The sequence below is a fragment of the Mercenaria mercenaria genome, chromosome 14 (assembly GCF_021730395.1).
Source record: "Mercenaria mercenaria strain notata chromosome 14, MADL_Memer_1, whole genome shotgun sequence".
Taxonomy (NCBI): Eukaryota; Metazoa; Mollusca; class Bivalvia; order Venerida; family Veneridae; genus Mercenaria; species Mercenaria mercenaria.
This window is the reverse complement of record NC_069374.1, coordinates 60,360,949-60,386,368: the sequence shown is the minus strand read 5'-3', so window position 1 is coordinate 60,386,368 and position 25,420 is coordinate 60,360,949. Positions and strand designations below refer to the sequence as shown.

Below are 25,420 nucleotides of genomic sequence, written 5' to 3'. Positions count from 1 at the left end.
ACGACCTGTGTAGGGAGACAGTGTTAGCAACGGACCACTGCGTCTAGTATTTACTTGTCCGTATTGTAGGGGTAAGGTTTAAAGTATTATGTTGCCACGATAAGCTAAATCTGTGTGTTTACTATTTTCTTTCAGCCTACATGCCCATTCAGTAGTTTTCTACCAGACGGGTTCTTTGTTGACCTTTTGTTGCTGAAAAGTCAACTATTTTACTAACAAATTTTCTGCAAATATTCATTAGTCATACGCATATATACGGGTTTTCTTAACTTTTCTACTTGAGATCAGGTAACCGGACCACTAGCCTCCCAAGTCTAGAGGTCTGGTAACTGAACCACTAGCCACTTGTTTGTCAAAAAACAAACCGCAGAATTATTTTACAAAAATATTCATTTAAGTGCGCTCTACCTGAGTAATTCAAATGATTCCAGCTCGTCAAAAACGTTGCCTCTATGGTGCGTGGTCACTTTTCTCTATACTTACAGCTGGAACATTTTAAACATTCGTGTCAAAACTGCGGGCCCGTTTTCGAGATAAATATCCAGAAGTTCAGCCTTTTTTCTACCAAGAGTATGCAAAACTATCCAATTCGTAAAAAGACTAGCCGTCAGAGGGTTTGTCACTTTCGCAAGAATGCATAAAGTAGACACCTTAAAAATCTCGACAGACACTGTTTGCCTAGTTTTGAATAAGTTTCACACGAATGTTTCGAATAGCACCCTTTTCATGATAAGGCCTAAAAACATGTTTGTTTCCGGTATTCCGACCTACCCTAAATTTTTAGTCCGAACCAAAATGTTTTTTTTTATGGCCATTGAGATTTTTTTCTAAACTTTAACAAAAAGTTGCAAAACTTCACTTCACTTTTTATGCTTTAGACATGGCCAGGGATGTTAGAAATAAACTTACTGGTGCTCTCTGAAAGCATAACACCCTAATTGTATTAATTTTTGACACAAAAATAATTTCCGAAAGTTCTCACTTAATACCCCCCCCCCCCCCCCCCCCCCCTCCGCCCCCGAAAAAAAAAGAGAAAGAAAATAAATAAATAAATAAATACTGACCTACCTACCCTATTTCTAACGATCTTTTTATAGGCCTAAACACTTCAGAAGTGCTAAATGGGCTTAACCTACAAAAGCTGCCACTCAGTGCGACACATTTATCCTCAACCAGTGCAAAGTTTTTACACTCAAATGCGATCTTACCAAATCTCTCAAGGCAACGGCAACTTACAATACATGTGGGCTTTTAGCTCACCTGTCACGAAGTGACAAGGTGAGCTATTGTGACCGCTTGATGTCCGTTGCGCGTCGTCCGTCGTGCGTAGTGCGTCGTTCGTAGTCCGTCAACAATTTCTAAAAAATCTTCTTCTTGAAAACCACTGGGCAGAATTACACCAAATTTCACAGAATGATCCTTGGGGGGCCTACTTTCAAAATTGTTCAAAGAATTGAATTCCATGCAGAACTCTGGTTGCCATGGCAACTAAAAGGAAACACTTTAAAAATCTTTTTGTCCAAAACCACACGGCATAGGGCTTTGATATCTAGTGTGTAGCATCATCTAGTGGTCATCTACCAAAATTGTTCAGATTATCCCCCTAGGTTCAACTATGACCCCATCCCGGGGGTCACATGGTTTATTTAGACTTATATAGGGAAAACTTTGAAAATCTTCTTGTACAAAACCACATGGCCTAGGGCTTTGATATTTGGTATGTAGCATCATCTAGTGGTCCTCTACCAAGATTGTTCAAATTATCCCCCTAGGGTCAAATATGGTCCCGCCCCGGGGTCACATGGTTTATATAGACTTATATAGGGAAAATTTTAAAAGTCTTCTTGTACAAAACCACATGGCCTAGGGCTTTGATATTTGGTATGTAGCATCATCTAGTGGTCCTCTAACAAGTGTGTTCAAATTATCCCCCTTGGGTCAAATATGGCTCCGCCCCGGGGGTCCCAAGTTTTACAAAGACTTATATAGGAAAAAGCTTTAAAAATCTTCTTGTCTGAAACCATACGACCTAGGCTTTTGATAGTTGGTATGATGCATTGTCTAGATGTCCTCTACCAGAATTGTTCAAATTATGCCCCTGATGTTAAAAGAGGCCCCGCCCTGGGGTCACCTAGTTATTATGTGAGTTATATAGGAAAAATACTTAAAAAATTCTCCTGATCCTGTTTCCAAGACTGTTTAATTACCTGATGACCACAAGTGATATGATGTCACTTGACTCTGACCTTGATCTACTGACCTACCTCCTTGTTTTTTTTAAAATACAGCCTTGATGACATACACAGTTTTGCACACAAATCGTAAAACTGAATTTCATTGACCATCAATGTGACCTACTGACTTCTTAATATTTTATCATCAGTTTGACATTTGAAACATGTAGCTCATATTACTCAGGTGAGCGATCCAGGGTCATCATGACCCTCTTGTTGTAATGCAATGAGTTGTTGAAAAATCATAAATACAAGTATTTATTTCTAGCATATATATGCAGTTGGCCTTTGTCAAGAATGTCAGTATAATTTATAGCCTGATTTATAGCATTTTGTGGTCACAAATGGCTCAGTTTTTGTATTAAGCCGGTCAAATACAGTTCATTTTCCATGCCAAAAAATCTCATTCGCCAAAATGGAAAGTAGCCGACAGCAAGGGTTTTGGAAATTATGAAATGACGTCAGCAGACTTACACCTACACTTACATTTTTTTCGCTATTTTAATATTTATTGCTTTTCTAATTAATTATTTCTTCATTTTCTTCATTTTAAAACAATTTTACCGTTATTTGTGTTTCATATTTTCTAATCCACGAACCTTAGTCCCTCACGAATATTAATGATTTCACAGTACTATGAAGGTATTATGCTGTATATAAAAAGTAGCGACATATATAGTGCGCCCATATACAAATAAAGTGCATTAGTACGAAAAACCGGTGTACATTACATGTAGTTTGTCATATTTTTTCTTAGGCATATCTTTATGACATACTGAATCGGAGCAAAAAAAAACATATCACAAAGTATACATTTGAGAGATAAAAAAGGTAAAAAGAAACGTCAAATGTAAGATTCGAACCTACAACCTTATTGTAGTCTCCCCACCGACTACTCCAATATGGCATGATCGATATTTTCAACTTTTGTTCATCGCCTTTACACGAGAAAACTGGTTCTTGGTCGAGCTATATTCTATGAATCAACTGAAACCTAATGGATTTTCCAAAGGTCAGATTCGATAGGTTGCGTTTATGAAATGAATGGATTTGTACATCTGTATGGGTCAGTCTTAACAAAAAGTACTTTTTGTTGTTTTATTAAAATTATTAAGTGTGTTACTCGTGGTTTCTATACGCAGTAATGCAAGTTTTTAAGTATTAGTTTATTGGAAAAAAACAAACAAGCCGCAGCACTACTATGTGACATAAATAAATTTTATTGTACTAATCTGCAGCCCGATCTCCTAGAAATTTGACACAATATCTGGCATAAATTTATCTAACGATATAGGGTTTAACATTTAGCCTGCTGGCAGGAAGTGATTCTGCCTTTGCGACCAGTACAGACCAAGATCAGCATGCACGGATGTGCAGGCTGATCATCGTCAGCACTGTTCGCTATTCAGTCAGTAAATTTTCCGTAAACACCCTTTCGAATAATAATAAATGGTACTGCACCAGTTGAATGATAGAGCAGTCCATTTTAGAAAGTTAGCAGGCTATAGGTTAAGGAAGCTAGAAAGTCCAAATTCAAGTTCTTATAGTACTAAATAGTTTTAAAATATCATTTTAACCGTCCTCGCAACACGGAATAGTTTCTTTTACATCACACATGTCCATTAATGGTTCCTCTTTAAGCTCCGACGGGCAACCATCAGCTTTTGGGAAACACCGGCAGTTAACTGAAATGAAAATTATCTTTTTCACTCTATCGGAGTCCGGACATATAAAATATTTAAAAATATTTCTGATTTTTTTTTTCTGTTTTTTTTTTTTTTTTTTTTTTTTAATCTTTTAGTTTTAGACTAATGAAATTTACATAACTATGTATTACAAAAATATACAGTGTAACTTCCGAAAACCGGACCTTCTGAAAACCGGAAACCTTTGAAAACCGCACAAAACTCAAGGTCCCATTTTTTCTGTTCTTATTTCAATATATTTTTAACCTCTGAAAACTGGAACTTCCGGATTCTGAAAACCGGACGATTTTTGAAGCACCGTTTATATTTTAACACTAAAAATGACTTCTGAAAACCGAACAGCAAAATATTTGCTGGGTTAAAAGTGTCACCTGATAATCCAGAAATGCTGTCAACATGTTCTTTTGTTTATTTATTAGCGGTGTGCATTTATTTTGACACGCTATATAATCACAATGATCATTTGATGCAAAAGTAAGGAAGTAATAAGCGATTATTTTCATTTGTATTCAATTTATGAAAGCGTGATGAATTAAATATTTTATGTGTTAAAAACTTTCTTAATGTTTGAACTAAAGAAAGAAATATGTTTTAAATGATTAGTTACATCGATTAAACTACGCATTATCAACATTAATTAAAATTTAATGTTAGACTCGGGACTCCAAAGATGGTAAAATGTAAACAGAAAATGTATTTAAATGCTATTATTAAAGTTCTGTTGTTTCTTTTTATACTTGTTATTTATGTATTTATTATCCTTAATGTTTGTAAATAAATAATTAATTATCCAATTGATTAATTAATTAATAAATATGAAATTGTAAACTTAAAAAGGATAAAAATCTCCTTCCTCCTACGTGTAAGAAAACATAACTCTTGTGTACCACGTCCACATTACCTAAAAACTTTCAAACTTCTGAATTCCGGAAACTTTCAAAAACCGAACTTTTAGGCTGGTCCGGAGGTCGTTCGGTTTTCAGAAGTTACATTGTATATGCTTGGCCTATAGCCATAACATTGCTTTTTTATCATTTTATATAAAGATTAACAATTAGAGTCAGGTACGTACGTTTCGCTGGTTTCTTGTCAACAGGTTCCACTTGAAGAACAAACTTTACCGGTGGAAGGAAAGTTGTTGGAGGACCCATTGTTCCTCTTAAGGTTTTGAGTGCTTGTAGCAGTCTCAATACATCGGCTGTGTTTGACGACTTTGGTTTTGGTTTCGGTGTGGGCTTCGGTAAATCCAAAAATATATTGAAGTTTATTGGCGCATGCGCATGACTTCTTTGTATTGCATTCTGTGGTTTTTGTACCTCTTGTTTGATGGAGATAGTTCTATTTTTACTAATACTAGTATCATTTTTGGTAGACGTGTTAACCGTCTTGTTGGTAACGTCTTTTCTATTCGATTTCACGCTGAAGTTTAAGGTTCGTGGAGATAACAGAGGGGCTTCCGCTGGTCTTTGAAAGTTTGGCGGCATTGAGGTTGGTTGGTTCCATGCACTGCCTTTTGGGTACGTGGACGTAGTTCCTGAAAAATTCGACGATGGCTGATTCCATAGTTTCCACACGTTCCCTCGCAAATATGTTGCTGTGGTTCCTAGTGGAGCTCTTGTAGGACGAGGACCGTGGACTAAAGTATCAAACCCATTGTTTCCTTGACGATGGGTTGGGCCAAGCGTTGCTGGATAAACAGCAGTTGTAGAAACAATGGATGCTGTATTCTCAGATGGTCTTCCATTCTTTCTGAAATGTCTTCTCCCTGATGGCCTATGTTTAACAGAAACTGGACGTTTCGTCTGTTCATTTGGTAACTTCGAACTTTGGGAGGACCGCACATTTTCAATTGGTCGTTTTACAACCCCAGGCCGTCGTCCATTTCTGCTCTGTTGAGAAATAAATGGTCTTGATCGCACATGATGCCTTCTACCAGAGTTTCTCTGACCCTCCTTTCTGGTTTGAATAACGTTGTGATATATTTTCTTTTCTCGAACTGACGACTGAAGTGTAGATTTTGCAGTATTTTCATTTTTAGTGTTGTTATTCTGGGAGCTGACGAAGCGTCGTCCTGAACTGGAGGGCATTTGACCAGGAGCGTTTTGATTGTTGTTGCTTATATTATTTCGTCTATCCACTGGTGCGGACGCTTGATTTGCACCCAGAGGGTTATTGAACCTTCTAGGATTAAACCAATTCTTGACATAATTTCCGCCTTTAACTGAGACGTGTGTCTTCGAATTAGATGAAGGATTCCCACCACTTATATTCGTTAAAGGGGATACATTTTCAGACGTATTTGGTCGTCTCTGTGTTTTCTGTGTCGGGTTTCTCCAATTCCTTACCACTGGACTCCCAGAGGGTGCGTCGGGTGACGGGTTCCACAAACTTACAGGCTTAAGTGGGTTTCCAACAACAGTGTTAGCCGACGCATCACCGGTATATTGAACAAATGTGTTGTCTGGTGATACGGTTGTGTGTTGTCTGACTGGATTAGAAATACGTCTGTCCTGCTGATGTCTGTTTCTTCTTTGCTGCCGATTTCTAGATGAAGCTGTTGTAGTTTGAGGCTGATCCTGAATATTTTGTTCATGCGCTCTTGGTTGTTTGAATGGAGCTTGACCAAAACTAGATAACATAGGACCATTTATGTTCAACGGAATGCCTTGGACACCATGATTTCTGTTAAAGCCTTTACGTGGTCTGTGCATTGATTTTGATTTTTCTTGTCGAGTTGATTTCTTTTGTTGCGACCGACGTTGTTGTGTTCTTGGAGACTGCGATGCGATGTTACTTCCTGAACGAGGGTGTAAAACATTTTGTTCATTTTGTTGCAACGATACTGGTACTGATTGAGCATTTAGCACATTTGTCTGTAATTTTTGTTGATTTTGTTGCACTGGTGCAGCTGCTTGTGGCCCTGGTGTAGCGAGGAACATGTTTTGTTGTTGTGATATATGTTTGTTTTGTCGTATCGATGTTGGCGCTAGTGTTGGTTTGGCTTGTAAATTGTGCATCTGCTGTTGCAATTGTTGGCGGTTGTGTTGTATTGAAGTTGGTGCTAGTGCGGGCTGGGAGTGGGAATTCAACACTTGTTGCTGGAACTGTTGCTGATTATTTTGCATTGACGTTGGTGCTGATGATGGCTGGGGTTGAATATTCAACATATGGTCCTGGAACCGACGCTGATTTTGTTGTATTTCGTTTGGTGTTCGTGGAGCGAGTTGGAATTGAGATTTCAACATTTGTTGTTGCTTTTTGTGTTGGTTTTGTTGTACTAAGGTTGGTGCAGGTGCCGGTTGGGACTGAGTGTTCGACATCTGTTGCTGCAACTGTTTCTGATTTTGTTGCTTTGACGCTGATGCTGGTGCCGGTTGAGACTGAGCATTCAACACTTGTCGCTGCAACTGTTGCTGATTTTGCTGAACCGACGTTTGTGCTGGTTCAGACATAGTGTTCAGCATCTGTTGCTGATTCTGCTGGACTGACGCTTGTGCCGGTGCCGGGTGTGACAGAGTGTTTAGCATCTGTTGTTGCGACTGTTGCTGATTTTGCTTGACTGACGCTGGTTCTGGTGCCGGTTGAGATATAGTGTTCAGTATCTGTTGCTGCGACTGTTGCTGATTTTGCTGGACTGATGCTTGTGCCGGTGCCGGTTGAGGTAGAGTGTTCAGTATCTGTTGCTGCAGCTGTGGCTGATTTTGCTGGACTGACGCTTGTGCCGGTGCCGGTTGTGACAGAGTGTTCAGCATCTGCTGATGCAACTGTTGCTGATTTTGCTGGACTGACGCTTGTGCCGGTGCCGGTTGTGACAGTGTGTTCAGCATCTGTTGTTGCGACTGTTGCTGATTTTGCTGGACTGACGCTTGTGCCGGTGCCGGTTGTGACAGAGTGTTCAGCATCTGTTGCTGCAACTGTTGCTGATTTTGCTGGACTGAGGCTTGTGCCGGTGCCGGTTGTGATAGAGTGTTCAGCATCTGTTGCTGCAGTTGTTGTTGATTTTGCTGGACTGACGCATGTGCTAGTGCCGGTTGAGATTGTGTGTTCAGCATTTGTTGCTGCAACTGTTGCTGATTTTGCTGGACTGAAGCTTGTGCCGGTGCCGGTTGTGACAGAGTGTTCAGCATCTGTTGCTGCAACTGTTGTTGATTTTGCTTGACTGACGCATGTGCTGGTGCCGGTTGAGATTGAGTGTTCAGCATCTGATGCTGTAACTGTTGCTGATTTTGCTGGACTGACGCTTGTGCCGCTGTCGGTTGAAATTGTGTGTTCAGAATCTGTTGCTGCAACTGTTGCTGATTTTGCTGGACTGACGCTTGTGCCGGTGCCGGGTGTGATAGAGTGTTCACCATCTGTTGCTGCAACTGTTGCTGATTTTGCTGGACTGACGCCTGTGCTAATGCCGGTTGAGATAAAGTATTCAACATTTTCTGCTGCAACAGTTGCTGATTTTGCTGGGCTGACGCTTGTGCTGGGGCCGATTGAGATATAGTGTTCAGCATCTGTTGTTGCATATGTTGCTGCAACTGTTGCTGATTTTGCTGGACTGACGCCTGTGCTGGTGTCGGTTGAGATAAAGTATTCAACATTTGATGCTGCAACAGTTGCTGATTTTGCTGGGCTGACACTGGTGCTGGTGCCGGTTTAGATATAGCGTTCAGCATCTGTTGCTGCGACTGTTGCTGATTTTGTTGGGCTGACGCTTGTGCTGGGGCCGGTTGAGATATAGCGTTCAGCATCTGTTGCTGCAACTGTTGCTGATTTCGCTGGTCTGACGCTTGTGCTGGGGCCGGTTGAGATATAGCGTTCAGCATCTGTTGCTGCAACTGTTGCTGATTTTGCTGGACTGACGCTGGTTCTGGTGCCGGTTGAGATATAGTGTTCAGCATCTGTTGCTGCAACTGTTGCTGATTTTGCTGAACTGTCGCTTGTGCTTGGGCCAGTTGAGATATAGTGTTCAGCATCTGTTGCTGCAACTGTTGCTGATTTTGCTGGAATGACGCTGGTTCTGGTGCCGGTTGAGATATAGTGTTCAGCATCTGTTGCTGCAACTGTTGCTGATTTTGCTGGGCTGAAGCTTGTGCTGGGGCCGGTTGAGATATAGTGTTCAGCATCTGTTGCTGCAACTGTTGCTGATTTTGGTGGACTGACGCTGGTTCTTGTGCCGGTTGAGATATAGTGTTCATCATCTGTTGCTGCAACTGTTGCTGATTTTGTTGTATTGACTTAAATGCTTGTTCCGGTTGAAACTGAGTATTCAACATTTGTTGCTGCAACTGCTGCTGATTTGGATTAAGCTGCATCTGCCTTCGGCTTGGCAAAGGGTCTAACTTATTTCGTTGAGGAGCTTTCGTGAACCGCGATGCTCGTGGTTTTGCTTTTGACATTTGTTGCTGATACGGTTGTGGACGTTTCTCTTTGGCTGTTAATGTCTGGCCTTGCTGCGATTTAAGATTGGGTTTTCTTCTTTTTTGTGGTCTGGCTTTTTCTGTACTTGATACACTGGGTTTGATTTCCGAATTAAACCGTTGCAGGTTCTTGCCTTTCTTTTTGTCACGCTGTTGCTGAAGAATTTTAGTCGTTTTGTCTATCATGTTACTTAACATTCGAATATCTTGTAGCATTTTGTTGCTGCCTTTAGGTTTTTGTGCCTGATTTGATGCTGCTTGCTTGACACTAGCGCCCTTTTCTGTCGCGCTAACGGACGGCGTACCAGCAAAACTACTCAGTTTGGATGCTAGGGAGTTTAAACTAATGTCACCATTTAGTAATGCAGCCGCTGCCGAGGTAAAGTCAAGCTGTAACTCTTGAGCTCCTTGTGCCTGAGGGACATTGTTTATATATCCTGGTCCAGTTGTTCCGGATGGTGACGTATTACTCTTTACATTTCTTTGAACTACGCTACCGTTCTTCTTGTTCGATTTTGATAAAGTGCCTTTTTGATTGCCTTGTTTTTTACCTTGTCCAACATTTCTGCTTGTTGTACCAATAGCAAAATTTGTTGAAACCTGAGTATCTTGGGGTTCTAAGCCGAGATTATTTTGTTGTAGGATTGCACTGAAGTGAGCGAATGGAATATGTTTATTAACATCTGATGGTTGTGTATTTTGATTGTTTACTGCAGTCCCTGTCTGTGTTGCTGTAAGCAGACTATTGCCTGAAACAACTGGTGCCAAACCGTTGTTACTGGATTTATTGTTTTGTTTGTTTGCAATTTCCGTCGAGGACCTTTGTGACGAGGTGAGTTGTCCGTTTGTATCATGATTTGTTGGTGAAAGCCTGTCTGCTATCCTTCTTCGTGCCATTGAAGACGGATGAAAATCCCAACTTTGAATAACCGGAGTTTGTCGTTTAACTCTTATTCGATCATAGTCCAGTCTAAGGTACTTAGAATCTTGCAGGGCCGAGAAGTCCATCTGAAACTGCCGAGAGTCATCTGCTGACCGCTTTACACGAGAACCGTAGCCACGCTTGTAGTTTGCTCTACGTGTTTGTTCCGGACTGTTTCTAGACTGTATTCCATCAGGAAAACCAAGAGAATTTCCAGGAACAGTAAGATGGTTTGAGAGAATACCGTTGAAGGGCTCACGGTAAAATGGCGGTTGTTGAAATGGATCTTGTGACACTATGTCAGCGGGAAACTGCGCATTGCTGAGCGCTAAGAATACCTAGAAGTCAACAGAATACGAATTTTAAAGTTACTGCCATATTTAACGATTTAAGGACAAAGAATGACTGCAGACCTAGGAGAATGTTGAAGAAACTTGATTATTACTGATATAGTTCCTTACATGCGCTGCTCTTGAACATGTTCAATTTGTCGTCTTGAATAGTTGCATAAGATACTGAAATACTATTATTGATACAGTAAACGTTGTTTAATTATGATCAATTATTCCATAGCACAAATTATCAAGTGTATATAATTCAGATATAGTTAGGCAGACAACTGTGAGCTTTGATATCATATCATATCCGACTTTCAGTCAAGCATCCTTTTTATTTAGAGAACAGGGCACTGGATTATGAAACGCTATGCGATGTAATGCTTCATCTTTTCGATGGATACATATCCAACTATACAGATTTGCTTTAATGAATAAAATAAGACTGGTATGCAGACTAAATCGTTATGGAAAGAACTCACATATATATCATTTTGGTATAGCACTGTAGAATCGCATAATGCTCCCCGGGAAACTTTATTAGGAGGAAGTGTATACTCGTTCTCAAGTTTGATTAAGAACATGGCATAAATGATTATTAACATGATAATGGTTACGTTTTGAACCATTTAATAACTGTTCCCATAAGTTTTATGGCACAGGAAAGTTTTAACGGCAGAACGATAGACAGGGAAGTTTATGCAAGGGCTATATACGACACAGAATATACGAATACGAAAAAATACACTCGCGTTAATTGTTTTTCATACTGAAGGTAATTTTGATATCAAAAAAAAAAAAAAAGAAAACGAAAAAAAATAGCAAAATATTGAAATGTCAAGTACGCGTAAAGATTTTTATTATGTAGTTTATCTGGGAGACTACTGAACACAGTTCCAAAATTATAAGAAACATCGGCATGAATGTTAACTACCGTATCATTATACGTCAAGATCGCTCTGCAATTATGATATAATACCAAATGAGTGTGTTGTTTAGCGAAATGCGCCTCTTTTCAAATAAAACATTTCTCTATTGTATTGTTTTATTTATTTAACTACTGTATAAAATTTGAAATGGAAAATAACAGATACGTACGCATTTAATCACCACATAAAGTCCAAATTTCAAAGATTTTGAGCGAGCCATATTCATTGAAAGCAATCACGCCATAGCGGCAAACAATTAATTAATCGCAAATCATCGTCACACCCATAAAAATCACTTTGTATATTTATTATGAACATGTGTATAAATGTGCGATGTAAGTGATCAGAATATTTGTATTTATTGCTAAAGTGACAGATATATGGAGATATATGTGTCGATGTTACGTATGACCGATTGGAGGCAATAATACATTTGTTTTTGGCAACATATGTTATGTATATATAATATACATGTCCAGATTATGCCCTCACCGCATGCTTTCTGGGTTTGAATAAGTGATGGCAGCAAAAAAAGTTAATGTTATTCTTGTATGAAGTTTGATTTGGGCCCGGGAGTCCTCTCCGCAGACTAGCAGGACAACTTAGCTACATACTGATCTGAAACTAGTCTTTAAAGTTTATATGTGATTTTTGTAACAAATTGAGCGAAGAGCATCGTTTAAACAAGTTACGTATTTTCATATCCGTGTAACCGACTCAAACGGTGATGTTTGACAATATGATCGTGTACGGATGTTTGCTCGAATTTCACTTCTTTTGTTTTCAATAAAGGGTTGTGCCGTGATTAATTGTTTTTCGAAAACCATTGGAAATGTTTAAAGTTCCATAAAGCCTTAAAGTATATGTTATAAACTGGCGAAGCAGTCGTCTTAACAAATGTTTTGGTATCCTTGCTCGAAAGAAAAGGAAACGAGTACGAAAATGACAAGGACAAGTTGACCAGTAGGTTCCAGAAATCCAGTTACACACAATAAGTTAGCGGCTTAATTAGCATACATAGTTACCTTGCTTGCGTTTAACCGCAAGATGTTTCTTTTTTTTTTTCTTTTTTTTTTTTACAATCATTAACAAGTTATTGATCTAGGGGAGGAAACTCTAACAGATACTTTTGTGTGGAGATTGCAGCAAGGATACCAAATTATAATACAACTATCAACGATATTAATGTAGACCCAAACATTGCAAGTTAAGTTTATTTACTAATTAGTTACTCAAACAGCGTTTGAAAAACTATCTGATCATGTGCACGGTCTCACTGTTAATTAGTCTTTCTTTCTAGAATAATAGAATAGTCTCCATCCGGAACACAACATGTATCACTTGATGATATTGAACCATGTATATCATTACTTGCATATATATGTACATTTATGCACTTTCAAACAATTCTGGTTTATGTAGGTAGATTTATTTCTCCAACTACGCTTGATATTATATATGTTAATATCTTTTCTGGCAAACAAAATCAATTTTGTGATGAATATATGATAGTTTTGATGTAAAAAAGAAAATGAATTTTAAAAAAAAAAAAGTGTTCTGCATACGTTTGTAATCGTATTGTAAGAAAAAAGAACACTTAAATACTGCACATGAATTTGTACAGTTAGAGCCATAAAAAGAGGCAATAAAAACTATGGATTCAGTACAATTGTCTGCTATGTTAATCAATATTAAAACACACAAAAAAATTATCATCGGAAATAGGATTTAATATATATAATATATATATAAAGAAAATATATAGTTTTGACAGTTAATAAAGGAGACATTCTCGTTATAAGCAAAGGCGTTATGAACTTTTAGTTCGAATTTACAATAAAGCTGAATAATTCTCCACCTATGCCAGTAATCTTACGAAGAAATATGTTAACATTTATTTGCGTTTTCATAAAAAAAAAATATGCAAATACGAAAAGTGAAAGCTACCAAATGTTTTGGAAATGTCGTCGATAGTTTCAAGTATGTTCGATTACTGGAAAAAAATAGTGAATGGTGTCTTCATGATTATGGGACGTAGTTGTGCCATTACCCGTTTTCAATTATTGGTCCACTAAAGGTTAATAGTTCCTTCTTGTATCGATTACAAGTTTGATTTTAGAATATCTCGAAGAGTTTAATGACTGCGATTTTTTTCGATATATTAAGTTTCGAGTCCCAGCACCTCACAGTTCTTTTCGAGAACTTGTAATATAATTCTGTGAAACAGTTTTAATTTGATGCCAAGTGGCGACACGAGATTGAATATTTTTGTATCTAATATGTGCATGGCTTTATTCGCTCAACTCGAGATCAGCTTCTCTAGCATTAACTTCCAAACGATGAAAATAACTACTATGTACCAACTACCTACCAGTTATATATTTAACTACCGAAATGCATTCAACAGAGACAGTGCCAATTCACAACATGTTGAAGAAAATCATCTGTTTTAGATATAAAATAATGAAATCATTCAATCTAACATTTCAAAATTTGTCCTAATTCTTCATTATCTAATAATTTAAATATTTAGATGAGTCTTCTAAATATTATACAGTGTCAGTTACTATTTCGCGTGCTAATAACAAACTGCCTAGTTTCAGGAAAACTGTTTTTCGTCAAAAATGATAACATAATTCATTTTAACTAATACTATTGGCTTACAAAACAAGCGTTAAAATCATGATTTTATCATACTGACTTGCTGGAAGATATCGAATTACCAACTGCCTACAGTTGGGTATTCGCATATAAATTGGCAACTGGCTCACCTTAATGTTTCAAAGATGGGTCTATATATTGTAAGTGATATGTATTGAAATCTAAAAGCATATTAAGTCTAAATGTATGATTTGATCCGTTCAAAAGAGGTTTTGATTTTTTTTAAATTTTAATTACTATCTTCTTTGCAGTATTCAGTATTAATGCAAAATGGAAAGTGATAAACCAATACCTCCAATTTGATAACATAATTATGGTATATTGTGTATTATTCTCAGTTTATAAAGGTAATCGAACTTGCTAATACATTTTGAATAACCAGCTGGCAACTAGCAAGTAGTTGGTTATTCGAATCTACCAACTGCCTACTAATTTTACTGTCATATTAATATTTTATTATTTTACAATTTCGATAGTTTCGCGATTTAGGGAAAGTTTGAATCAAGTCACTTGGTTTGTCCCAAATGCTATTATTCCAGTTCTGTTCATATTTAATGGTTATTTCCATATTTGGCAATATAGGTTCCTAAAATGTATCTTACTTTCCCTTCAAATGATAGAAGCAAATTTTTCTATTTTCGCCCTTTCAGCCATATAGAGGTTTCATTTATGCTTTGATTTAATACAAACTTGAACAGAGTGATTATCTTGATGATCCCTACAGTAGCGGGTATAATTTTTATTCTTTCTTCATAAAGGTTGGTCAGAATGTTTTTTATCATAAGTATTGGATGATTTCAAATCTGGGTTACGTAGGTTCAAAAACTAGGTCACTAAGCCAAATCAAAGGAAACGCTTGTAGAGGCCACATTTTGCTCAAATCTTTCCGAAACTGTTTCAGAATGTTTGTTTTTATTACATTTTGAACAAGGTAGAATCTGCGTCATATGGTGTAAAAAAACTAGTTCACTATGTCAAATAAAAGAAAATGCTTGTTTTAACACAAGAGGCCACGTTTTCTGGTCCAATCCTAATGAAGGTCGGTTAGAATATTTGCCTCGATGAAATCACTAGGCAAATATGTTTACACTATTACGGTGTGATACTCAGGTGAGCGACCAATGGGCCATCTTTGCTCTCTTGTTCCTTTCTTATATGGATATAAAGATCGAAAATGACATCTAAGGAAACACTTACCATTTTAGCTGCATAATGCGACAGACCTGTTTTGTCATTTTTATTTGGTTATTGTTTAATGTCACAACGATACAATTATAGGTTATACGGCCTTTTAAGCTTTCCTATGTAGATAAATACCTCAGTGCCCTTCTTGGCATTATTGTCAAATGTGGGTACCTAAGCAAAATAAGTGGCCTAAGATAGCTGGATGGCTTTCAAAATGAAGAATATAGTCCCTCGAACCTATAACAGTGAATGGCAAGAGACTCAAAGTCAGCGACCTTAAAAGAATCAGAATGCCATACATCATTTTCTTTTCATCAAACATACATTAATTATAAATCATACCAAATATACAACTTGTTGATAGAAACGGACGTTTAAAATTATTGCACAGATTATTTGACCTCGGGTGCAGCCATTTTCCCAATTTTTCCTGTTGCGAGATTGACGAGAGTGAATCTGGTCTCAAGTTTATAATATATATTTCCCCGCATCAAGGTCACGCAACCCCTGGCAAACCCTCAATATTGCCTTTACTCCACGTAGGGTTCTTGCAACATAGGAAAAGCTCAAATCGCTAACCTTAAAGCACACAAAGCTGATCTTTACAAATCCGCCGTCCCAGTCATACACTTGTCAATGCCTAACAGAGTGGCTATCATAGTTTAACGCCTTTGGTAACCTTGTATCCCTGGAACCCTGAGAAGCTGCCGAGTTAGATGACATGATACCCTAGGAGCCAGGAGCGCCGGTGTCTCTCCTGGGACTATTGACCTAGTTGTGTCGCCTGTATAGGTTTGAGGGCTTGAGTAGTATTATTCACCTATGTGCCAGTGTGACTCGATGTTCCGAGGAGCTGTTTCAAACCAAACTGGGTGACATATGATCGGCTATTTCGAAGGTGAGGGATACCCATGTGAGGTAGTAATATCGGGTGGGCCCCCACAGATGGCGCTGCAGGTGGAGGGCACCAATGAGGGACGGTATCTGAGAATGAGCCTCCTTAAACTGTTGTCAATGGAGAAAGGTACCCCTTTGGGTGATACCAAGTGGACCCCTAACAACTGGCGTTGAAGCTACGGAACGTCAACGGGGGTGGGTGGTACCTCGTAAGATGGTGTTGCCGGTCGAGGGCGCCAAGGTGTTGAAACTTGCTTTCCCGGAGGTGGGAGACACCACAGTATGGTTGTTACCATGGGACTCGTATGCGGAAGTGCTTTTTGAAGTTATCAAAGTAGAGTGGCAGCCATGGGTGCAGATTTTGGTAGCCATGGAGTAGCGGGAGGAGGGACGGGGGCAAGGGTAGTACATGTAGTAGGTGCATCGCCTGACTTAGTGGCTGATGTCCCAGTCTGGATATGCGAACACGGGTTAAAAGGCCAGCGGACCATAAATACTGACTGGCATAAAGTGGGATTGACTAGCGTAAATGCTTTTCCCGTATGTTCTGGCAATGGTGGCCTGGCTTAGCACGTGGGTGTTCTGTTGGCCCCGCGAATATAATAAGTTCTAGGGATGTTATTACTAATTCTCACTAGGAAAAGGTTTATATTATTATTATCACCCTGTTTTAGAGTCGGCCTGTGTCGATTAAAATGTCTGACGTTGAGCATTAGTGTTTCTCTCCAGAAAGGATGTGACCCTGAGTGTGAGGATGGTTCGTCGCGAACCTTGATCTTTTCCAGGAGTTTATTCAGCAGGCATGATGCTGGCTGGGTCGTCTCTCTCTTGTGAACCCGGATATTGTCACAACCGTAAGTGTGCCACCACCACATGCGCTGGTCTGAAGTCACAGTTCACAAAAGCAGGCACATTTGCTAGCTTAGTGATCAGTGTTCTCAACTTCAAACACAGACGCAAATCATTAAAATATGGTTCAGTCCCAGCCATTGTGAACTTACACAATGTTATCTGCGCAGACACTGTTTAAAAGAAGAATAAATGTTATTGAGATTGCTTTTTCATCGCCGAAAAAAAATTGAATATACTTAAGAAGTGTCAACGTAAACGCGCCTTTGACCAAAGTTTCAGTAAACCTGTACTTGATAATTTTAACTTTCTGCTGTTTATACAAATATTTAAAATATATGCTTGTAGCAAAACACTTACTAAATTGCATTCGGTCAGTAGTTTCAACTGTATTTCCTCGGTATTTCAGACATCGGGCAGTAGTTTTAACTATTGACCAGCAAGTTTTATTCCAAACATCAGAATTAGATGTTCAGTTTCAATTGTAAAAAATTAATTTATTGATTTATAATCCATGTCAACCGGTGTTGAAAATAAACCTGTCATATAACACGAGCTGTGAACTGGCCGTTTATATAAGAAGCCAAGTAATAAACTAATGATATATTTTGGAAGTCATTTTGCATTTTATGCTAAAATGTTAAAGATGACTAGGACGCCTAGAACAACTCTAGAATATATTATGCTAGGCGACCAATTACCAGACGACTAAAACAAAGGCTAGGCGCCAGGTTACCGGATGGCTAGACATCTTCATACACGTAAGGCATTGTGTAGATGTAAACGTCGGCTGAAAATTCACAATTTAATTGGAACGACAAGCTCAGGTAGTCAAAACAATGACGCATTTTGCATGTAACGGTTGTCATCTAGAATTTCATCATTTTTGTAAGCTGTCTTAACTATTGAATTATGTTTAAAAATCAGTTAATTACCTTAATATATTATGTTGTGACATTTTACTTTAAAACATATATTGTGTTTAAAAGTCGTGAATCTTCAGCAAAGTGAATCATTTTCATATATGAATTGCACTTTTATATAAAGAATGCATGCAAAAGCTGAAAGGACATAAGGACCCCAAGTATAAAGAAAAAAATATAAAACTTATAATCTCATTTGAAATGTTAAGGGACGTTACAGTTTTGGACGCAAAATACATATTGAAAAAGTAAGTAAATTTTTAGACCTCGCTCTTAGAATTTATAACCTTATAACGCATGTCATTATAGCCTGTTAAAGTTAACTTCCTTTTTATTCGCTTATTACAGAAGCAGTTTCAGCAGCTTCTATAAACAGATGCCCTATTGTTTTACATTTTTATGTGCATTAATCTGCAAAATAAAGTGTAATAAGATGCATCAAATATGAGTGACTTATTGAGGTTCATGACATAAAACACCCATAGAAACCGCAGATGGTCACTGAACAACACAAAATCGCATTTTCTCAACAGGACGCCAATAAACATGGGACCATAAAACCCCCAAACTGGATCTTACTCGATCATTGTGGTATCTTTACCTAAAACAGCACTCTTTGACGTTAGTTACATAATCATGCGTATTGTTTTACCCTATTGTTTGCCAAAAAAAGAAAAGGAACAAACAAAAAAGTATGTGAAAAGTGAATTCATAAGTTTTGTCTTGAGAAAATTGAAAGGCATGGTGATTTTTATCGGTATCCTGAATGTGATTTTACAGAAATAGGAAAATACAGTTAATGTATGTAGAAATTTAATAAATCCGCCATTTTGTTTTTCGCCGCCATAAAAAAAACAGAATGACAGCCTTTTTTATCAAATATTTAAATGTTCTCAACTTTCTCATTTTTCGGCCGATTTTGAAGTTTCATTACATAAGAACAACATTGCTTTTCCCTTTGAAAAAGGTTAGTCACATTGTTTGTAAAATTTTCTGACTTTTTTCAGTTTTCATCAATTCTTTTAGAGATAAATTTAAGGAAATAAAGCCTGATTACATTGAACTAGGTCCTATTGCAAATGTATATCTTATTATTTTTTCATGAAATTTTGTAGGAATCCGTCTTCATGGAGTCTCCGATCCGTTTGAGGGAACTCGCGATGTTGTCAATATGCACGAGTATTAACATGCATGTCTATAAACTACATAAATGTCTGGTTCATTATTGATCACGATATTCAATTTTTGTTCTGTAAATTGAGGAATACTGTCATGTCATAGTGTTACTTTTCTAAAATTTTATACTGGGTGATTATCCAAGTTTCTCCAGGTTATTTAACCGTTCTACATTTTGTATAAAAAGGACGTTTTTAATAGTTTCTGGATTGTTTCGTAGCTTTGTTTTTCTTTTATTCTTTTAACTATATTGTTTAAATGAAGGTCATGTTTTTGCCACTGTGTATGTTTATATTTTTCATACAAAAAAAAGCCCGAGTCTTGAAAAAAAACGCTCTACTAACATCACCAAATTTTAATTTTAAGAGGACAAGAACATGCAGCGCCACTGCAATGACAACACTGACAAACATTATGGCAACAATGACACTGCGAACTAACGGTATTTCTCGTCATCGTTTCGACTATCAATGCAACCACACATAGAAGTCCAACACCAATCAGGACTGTCTTTGCATTAAATGGAAATGCGCAACACGTTGCTGAGCCGTCTACTTCACAACAACCATACCAGCACTGAAGTTTCTCATCGTCTCTTGATTCACTTGCGTGTGCGATAATGTCCGCGCTTTCTGCAAATAAAAATAGATACATATATATATATTTGGCGGATATATGAAAGACATGAAAGTAAAGATTTTGCCATGACAAAGAAAGTGGGAGGAAGCCTGCCAGCTGGTTTGTTTAGGTAAGTAGTTTAATCCAGGTGCCAGCTAATGTCTGAAAACAATGCCTGTATGAGCACCTGGGGTCTACCTGTATCTTCAGATATCTTAGTCACTACGTACATGACCTGAATTGCGTTGGTGTGACTCTAAGCCCTCCGGAAAAATCCTTTCAGAAACCCCCATACAGCAGCCGTATTGTGGTAAGTCTCAAAAGTTTGACTCAACAAAATCTAGCAGGAGTATAAGAAAATAAGATAATGTGCGATTCCGTTGGACACTTGACTTGTCGTTTTGAACGCCTTTATTTTGACGGCCATTATGACCCTATATATCGCTCAGTTGCTTGCTTGAACAGTTAAAAGTTTCATTTAAATAAATTCAGGTGATGTGTTATTTCATTTATTTTTAAGAGAAGGGCATGCGGGGTGGAGAAGTTGAGATGGGGTTAGACAATATTAATCTTTTCACTAAAGAGGTAAATTGAACACACCTGGGCTCGTATTCATAAAGCTCCTAAGAAGAAACATTAGGAAAATCCTTAATTTTGTAAAATTTCCCAAACAACATAACACATAAGAAAAGTGTAAACTTTATAAGATTTATTAATAACTTCATTACTATACCAGACTCTGTAAGACAATATTGTTAGACATGCTAACTATCTCGACGATTGTCCACAAAATGCTTTGGAACATTTCCCTTAGTTAGTCCCTTTAGGGAAATTTTCCCTTAGAAGCTTTATGAATACGGGCCATGGTGACGATGCTTTTTCATGAAACAGAATAAATTTACAATCTTTTTAAAGGATCACTCGAGAAATATTTGTGTAATATCATTAGTTCACCTTAGCATGAACTGCTCAAGAGTGTGGTCAATGGTTGTCCCTCGTGCGTCGTCCGTCAACATTTTCCTGTGAACAGCATCTTCTCCTTAACCTCAAGGCCAATTTTGATAAAACTCCACAATAATGTTTCTTAAATTTTCTTCTTTAAAGGTTTTTTTTTAAAATGGAATTCCGTACAGAATTCTGGTTGCCATGGCAACCGAAAGGATGAAAAACAACTTCTTGTCCAAAACCGCAGTGCCCAGTAATTTGATATTTGGCATATAGCATCATCTAGTGGTCCCCTATTATAATTGTGCAAATTATCCCTCATGGGTCAAATATGGTCCAGCCCAGAGGTCACATGGTTTATATAGATTTATATAGAGAAAAAACTGTGGCTTTGATATTTGCTTTGTAGCATCATCTAGTGGTCCTCTACCAAGATTATTTCAATTATGTCATTAGGGTCAAACATAACCCCCGCCTTTGAGGTCACATGGTTTAGATAGACTTATACAGAGGAAAACTTTGAAAATCTTCTTGTCCAAAACCACAATGCCTAAGGCTTTGAAATTTTGGTAAGTTGCATCATCTAGTAGTTTTCAAATTATTACCCTAGAATCAAATATGACCTTTAATTATGTCAGTTCACTGGCGCCAGATCAGAAAGAAAATGCCTCTGTACATGTTATACCCTACCCCTAGGTATTCTAGAAGAACCATGGTCGTGAACGGGAAAATATACTAACCCATTTCAATCGCGTATTTCATACCTAAAACACGCATTTCAGTAAATGTGTACTATTGATATTAAACAAGTGGTAATTTATCTTCCGTTATATGCAGCATAAATGTGCAAAATGAATTAAATAAACAGAAAAGATGTATACCAATGTATGATTTCAAATTCCAAAACTATACACAAGATGAATTTCATTCATCATTTCGAGTCTTATCGTAAAACTGTGAATATATTGCATTCTGTTTTTGTTTGTTTACATTTCGCTTAACATGTGCACACTGCCGTGACCTCTAGATGTTCATTAGGGGAGTTCACGCAAGTTTTTTCTGTAACGTTGACTAAAACATAAAATATATGGAGCATCTCTGCAATATGGAATATTGAGACAATGTGACTGGTGCACGATGGAAGATAAATTATCGCTTGTTTAATATCAATAGTACACATTTACTGAACTGCGTGTTTTAGGTATGAAATTCGCGATTAAAATGGGTTAGTATATTTTCCCGTAACTGCAAACAGTTAGTTTCAATAGACCTTAAAGAAAAAGTGTGTTTTTAATGATCTTTTGAAAGCATCGAAGCTTTTAGCGTCTCTAATGGTAGCCGGAAGAGCATTCCATATGTTCAGTGAAGCTGATGAAAAACTACGATCACCGTACCCCACAGTTTGCTTTTTGGAACAACTAGTTGTTTTGAGTTGTTCTTGGATCTCAAATTTCTTGCTGGCTGATAAAGTTCCAGCAAGTCTTTAGGCATACAGACACTAAATAGGAAAATGGCGCGAAAAAAAATGGTAGTCGCATAATGGCGGATACAAATAGTCCTCAGTTTTTTCGCTGTGTAGAGCTATTTTCCTTATTTTCTTTGCATTTTTTTTGGTAAAATCACATGACAGATCTATGCTTGACATGAAGATAGCATTTTGATCATGAAATAACACCATGACAAAATTTTTCATGGAAACTTAGATCATACACCACCAGTATAATTTGGGGTCTCATTTTTTAGCTGAATTTGCAGTTTGTGTGTTTGACTGAAATTATTTTTCTTGCATCAAACATGACCCCCACTTTTCTTTTGATTTTTAGTTAGCACTGACAATATTCTTCAAGAAAATGTAAGTTACAGAAATTTAAAATGGGTCCTGATGTGTGCTGCGGTCATTGGAAATAGGTCAATTTTATATAGAATAAAGAACAACAACTATTTAGTGTGTTATAACCTTTAACATAGATCGATGATTGGTTATGTAATGTTTTGTATGTGTGAACTAGAATCTTAAAGTCCACTCTGGGAGTAACTAGTATCCAATGCAGTTTTTCAATACCGGTGTAATGTGATCATAGCGCGATATTCTCGTTTTGATTCGAGCGGCAGTGTTCTGAAGATTTTGAAGTCTATTCAGCAAGGCCTTTGGAACACCCATTAAGACTGCACACATTTGAATTATTTCATCTTATTTGTGACAAATGTAACAGTTGGGGCACATCCTGTGTCCTGCAGACACATTCTAGTTGTTGGTTTCTTTTGCACCTTGACAAACGTGACAACAGAAAATTGTTTTAAGCCTTCTTTGTTTAAGGTAGTTCCGCACGTTTGGTAAGCCGGAAGAAGTGGCGTAACGTCTTTTATTAGAAAAGCGTAGAATTAAGCCTGGATTCGGGGTATGGAAATGAAAACCATCTTATGAATTTATGGCAACATTCTGAGTGAATTTATTACGACGGCAACGTTGCTATCTTTCTAAAAATAAATTCTGATATTGAAATATCTGACAAGTTAAATAACTCCGAAAATGTCTCAAAATTAGCTTGAAATGCGCATATCTCTTAAATCGTGAGCAAATATTTCAAAAACAAGCACATGGACATATACATTTTATTTCACCATATTATACGCCGGCTGTGAGAAATTGTCATTAAAATCTAAATTGTAGAAAAAGTTCTATTCGCGAAAATGTTATTAAAATCGTGATTTTCCCATAGACTCTCATTGTATGAGGTAAACAAAATAAATAAATTAGCCTTTTAAAAATCGGGGTTTAATCCAATTCTACAGTGTAGAAAACAAATTTGATCCAAACGTGCAGAACCATCTTAATAGGAAAGTGAATCGGGTTGTGTTAGAAAAATTATTTAACGGACTGGAGATATGTTTATAAAACTTGAAAGTGCTACCCAGTAAATCCCAGTCCCAATTATATATATCCTTAAAATACCTGGTATGTTGGAACGTAATTCTATTCATTCCGTAATGTGCCGTTATATGTACCTGGGATCTTGGAACATTCCTTTGTTGGGATCTTGGAACGATCATAGATCATTAATAAAAAATGTTCCAACAAACCAGGTTATTCAGGGTGCTTTATATATATATATATATATATATATATATATATATATAGTAGAGAGAATTTATGCGAACTAAATCACCACCATAATATACCAGACCAATTACGGCAAAGCGCCTAGCAGTACAAACGAACACGCACATGCCACAGCAAGTCCAATAGCCCAATAAGATTAGTTTCGAAGCTGCTTTATATACGAGCCCGAATTGTATTACACATTCGTACCGGTTTAACATTTGCATATATATACTCAAATCTCTGTTTTCATGTCTCACAACTCAGTAGTGACTTTTTAGTCTTTATAACTGATTGGGACCAGAGAAGCTATATTTTCTCTCTCTGAAAGTTAACTGGATCTCGGGAATACATTGGATATATATATATATATATATATATATATATATATATATATATATATATATATATATATATATATATAGATAGATAGATAATTTGCATTAAGGGATATAATTATATTCAGAACAGTTGACTTTCCCATACGTGAGATCCGCTAGGATACAAGTTCGCATTATAAATTATTATATAGTAGAGAGAATTTATGCGATTAATGAACATTTCCTTTTAAAACGATGAAAATGCAGTTACAAAAAAATCTAAATTCGTAAGATATGAATCAAATCAAGTACTGTTGCTACACACCGAAGGAAAATACCTGACATAAATCTCTATTTTTTTTTCTTATGTTTACATGCTGGATCATTTTCATATCGAAAATGTATTGCAACAATTTTAAGATGATGATTATTATTATTATTGAATACTGAATAAATTGATCCCCATTTGAGTATAATTGGATACAAAACCAAAGACTGACCTTTGTTAATTGAATATTTTTTCAACTTCGACTTTTAATTATATTTTAAGTATCATGTAAGCTAATTGCGACATGTAGTAAGTTATGTGAGATCACGTTAGGAAATAAAACAAAATCTTTGTTATTACTTAATTAATTCATGGAAAATATTATTCTTTATTTTTCTTAACCTAAATTTGTCGAGATCAAAATTGCCGAATAAATAGTCCATTAATCTAAAATCATCAATGATAATGCGCATAAGTTAAAGCTGTGGGTTTGCTAAGACCTACATATATTTTCCTTTGTCTTTCGGTGGATATTTACTATAAAACAAACTCATTATTGATCGAATAGATTAAAATACAATATAACTCTAACGTAATTTATGTCTTTTGCCCTACGTAGAGTGCGCATGCGCGAAAATTGTTTCCCGTTGCCAAGGAAGTAGCTCTCTGTAAAAAGGTCTATACATACTCAAATTTAAAACATACCATTAACTTACAAATTCATATTAAGAATTAGAATATAAAATCAAGTGTACTACATGTATATTTAATATCATTTATGAATGAAAAATATCTTTGATGTGAAACTACATAAAAGTTGACAGTGACCGAGTGACTTCATGAATACATGTACGGATGTTGAGCGAGTACATGAAAGCACAAATGTTGAGTAACTGACCGAGTGAGTACATGAATGTACGAATGTTGAGTAACTTAATGAGTGA

At 37.0% G+C, this 25,420-nt stretch overlaps 1 protein-coding gene across 1 annotated transcript; it reads right to left on the bottom strand.

Annotated features, from left to right (window-relative positions):
- Window positions 1-3,461: 3,461 nt before the first annotated feature.
- LOC123527014 (putative mediator of RNA polymerase II transcription subunit 26) lies at window positions 3,462-10,683 on the bottom strand. The gene is made up of 2 exons (XM_045306271.2): window positions 5,013-10,683; window positions 3,462-3,919 (listed from the first exon to the last, which is right to left on the bottom strand). Exons 1-2 carry the CDS (start codon window positions 10,354-10,356, stop codon window positions 3,807-3,809), a joined length of 5,457 nt encoding a protein of 1,818 aa, XP_045162206.2. The 5' UTR covers window positions 10,357-10,683; the 3' UTR covers window positions 3,462-3,806.
- Window positions 10,684-25,420: the final 14,737 nt, after the last annotated feature.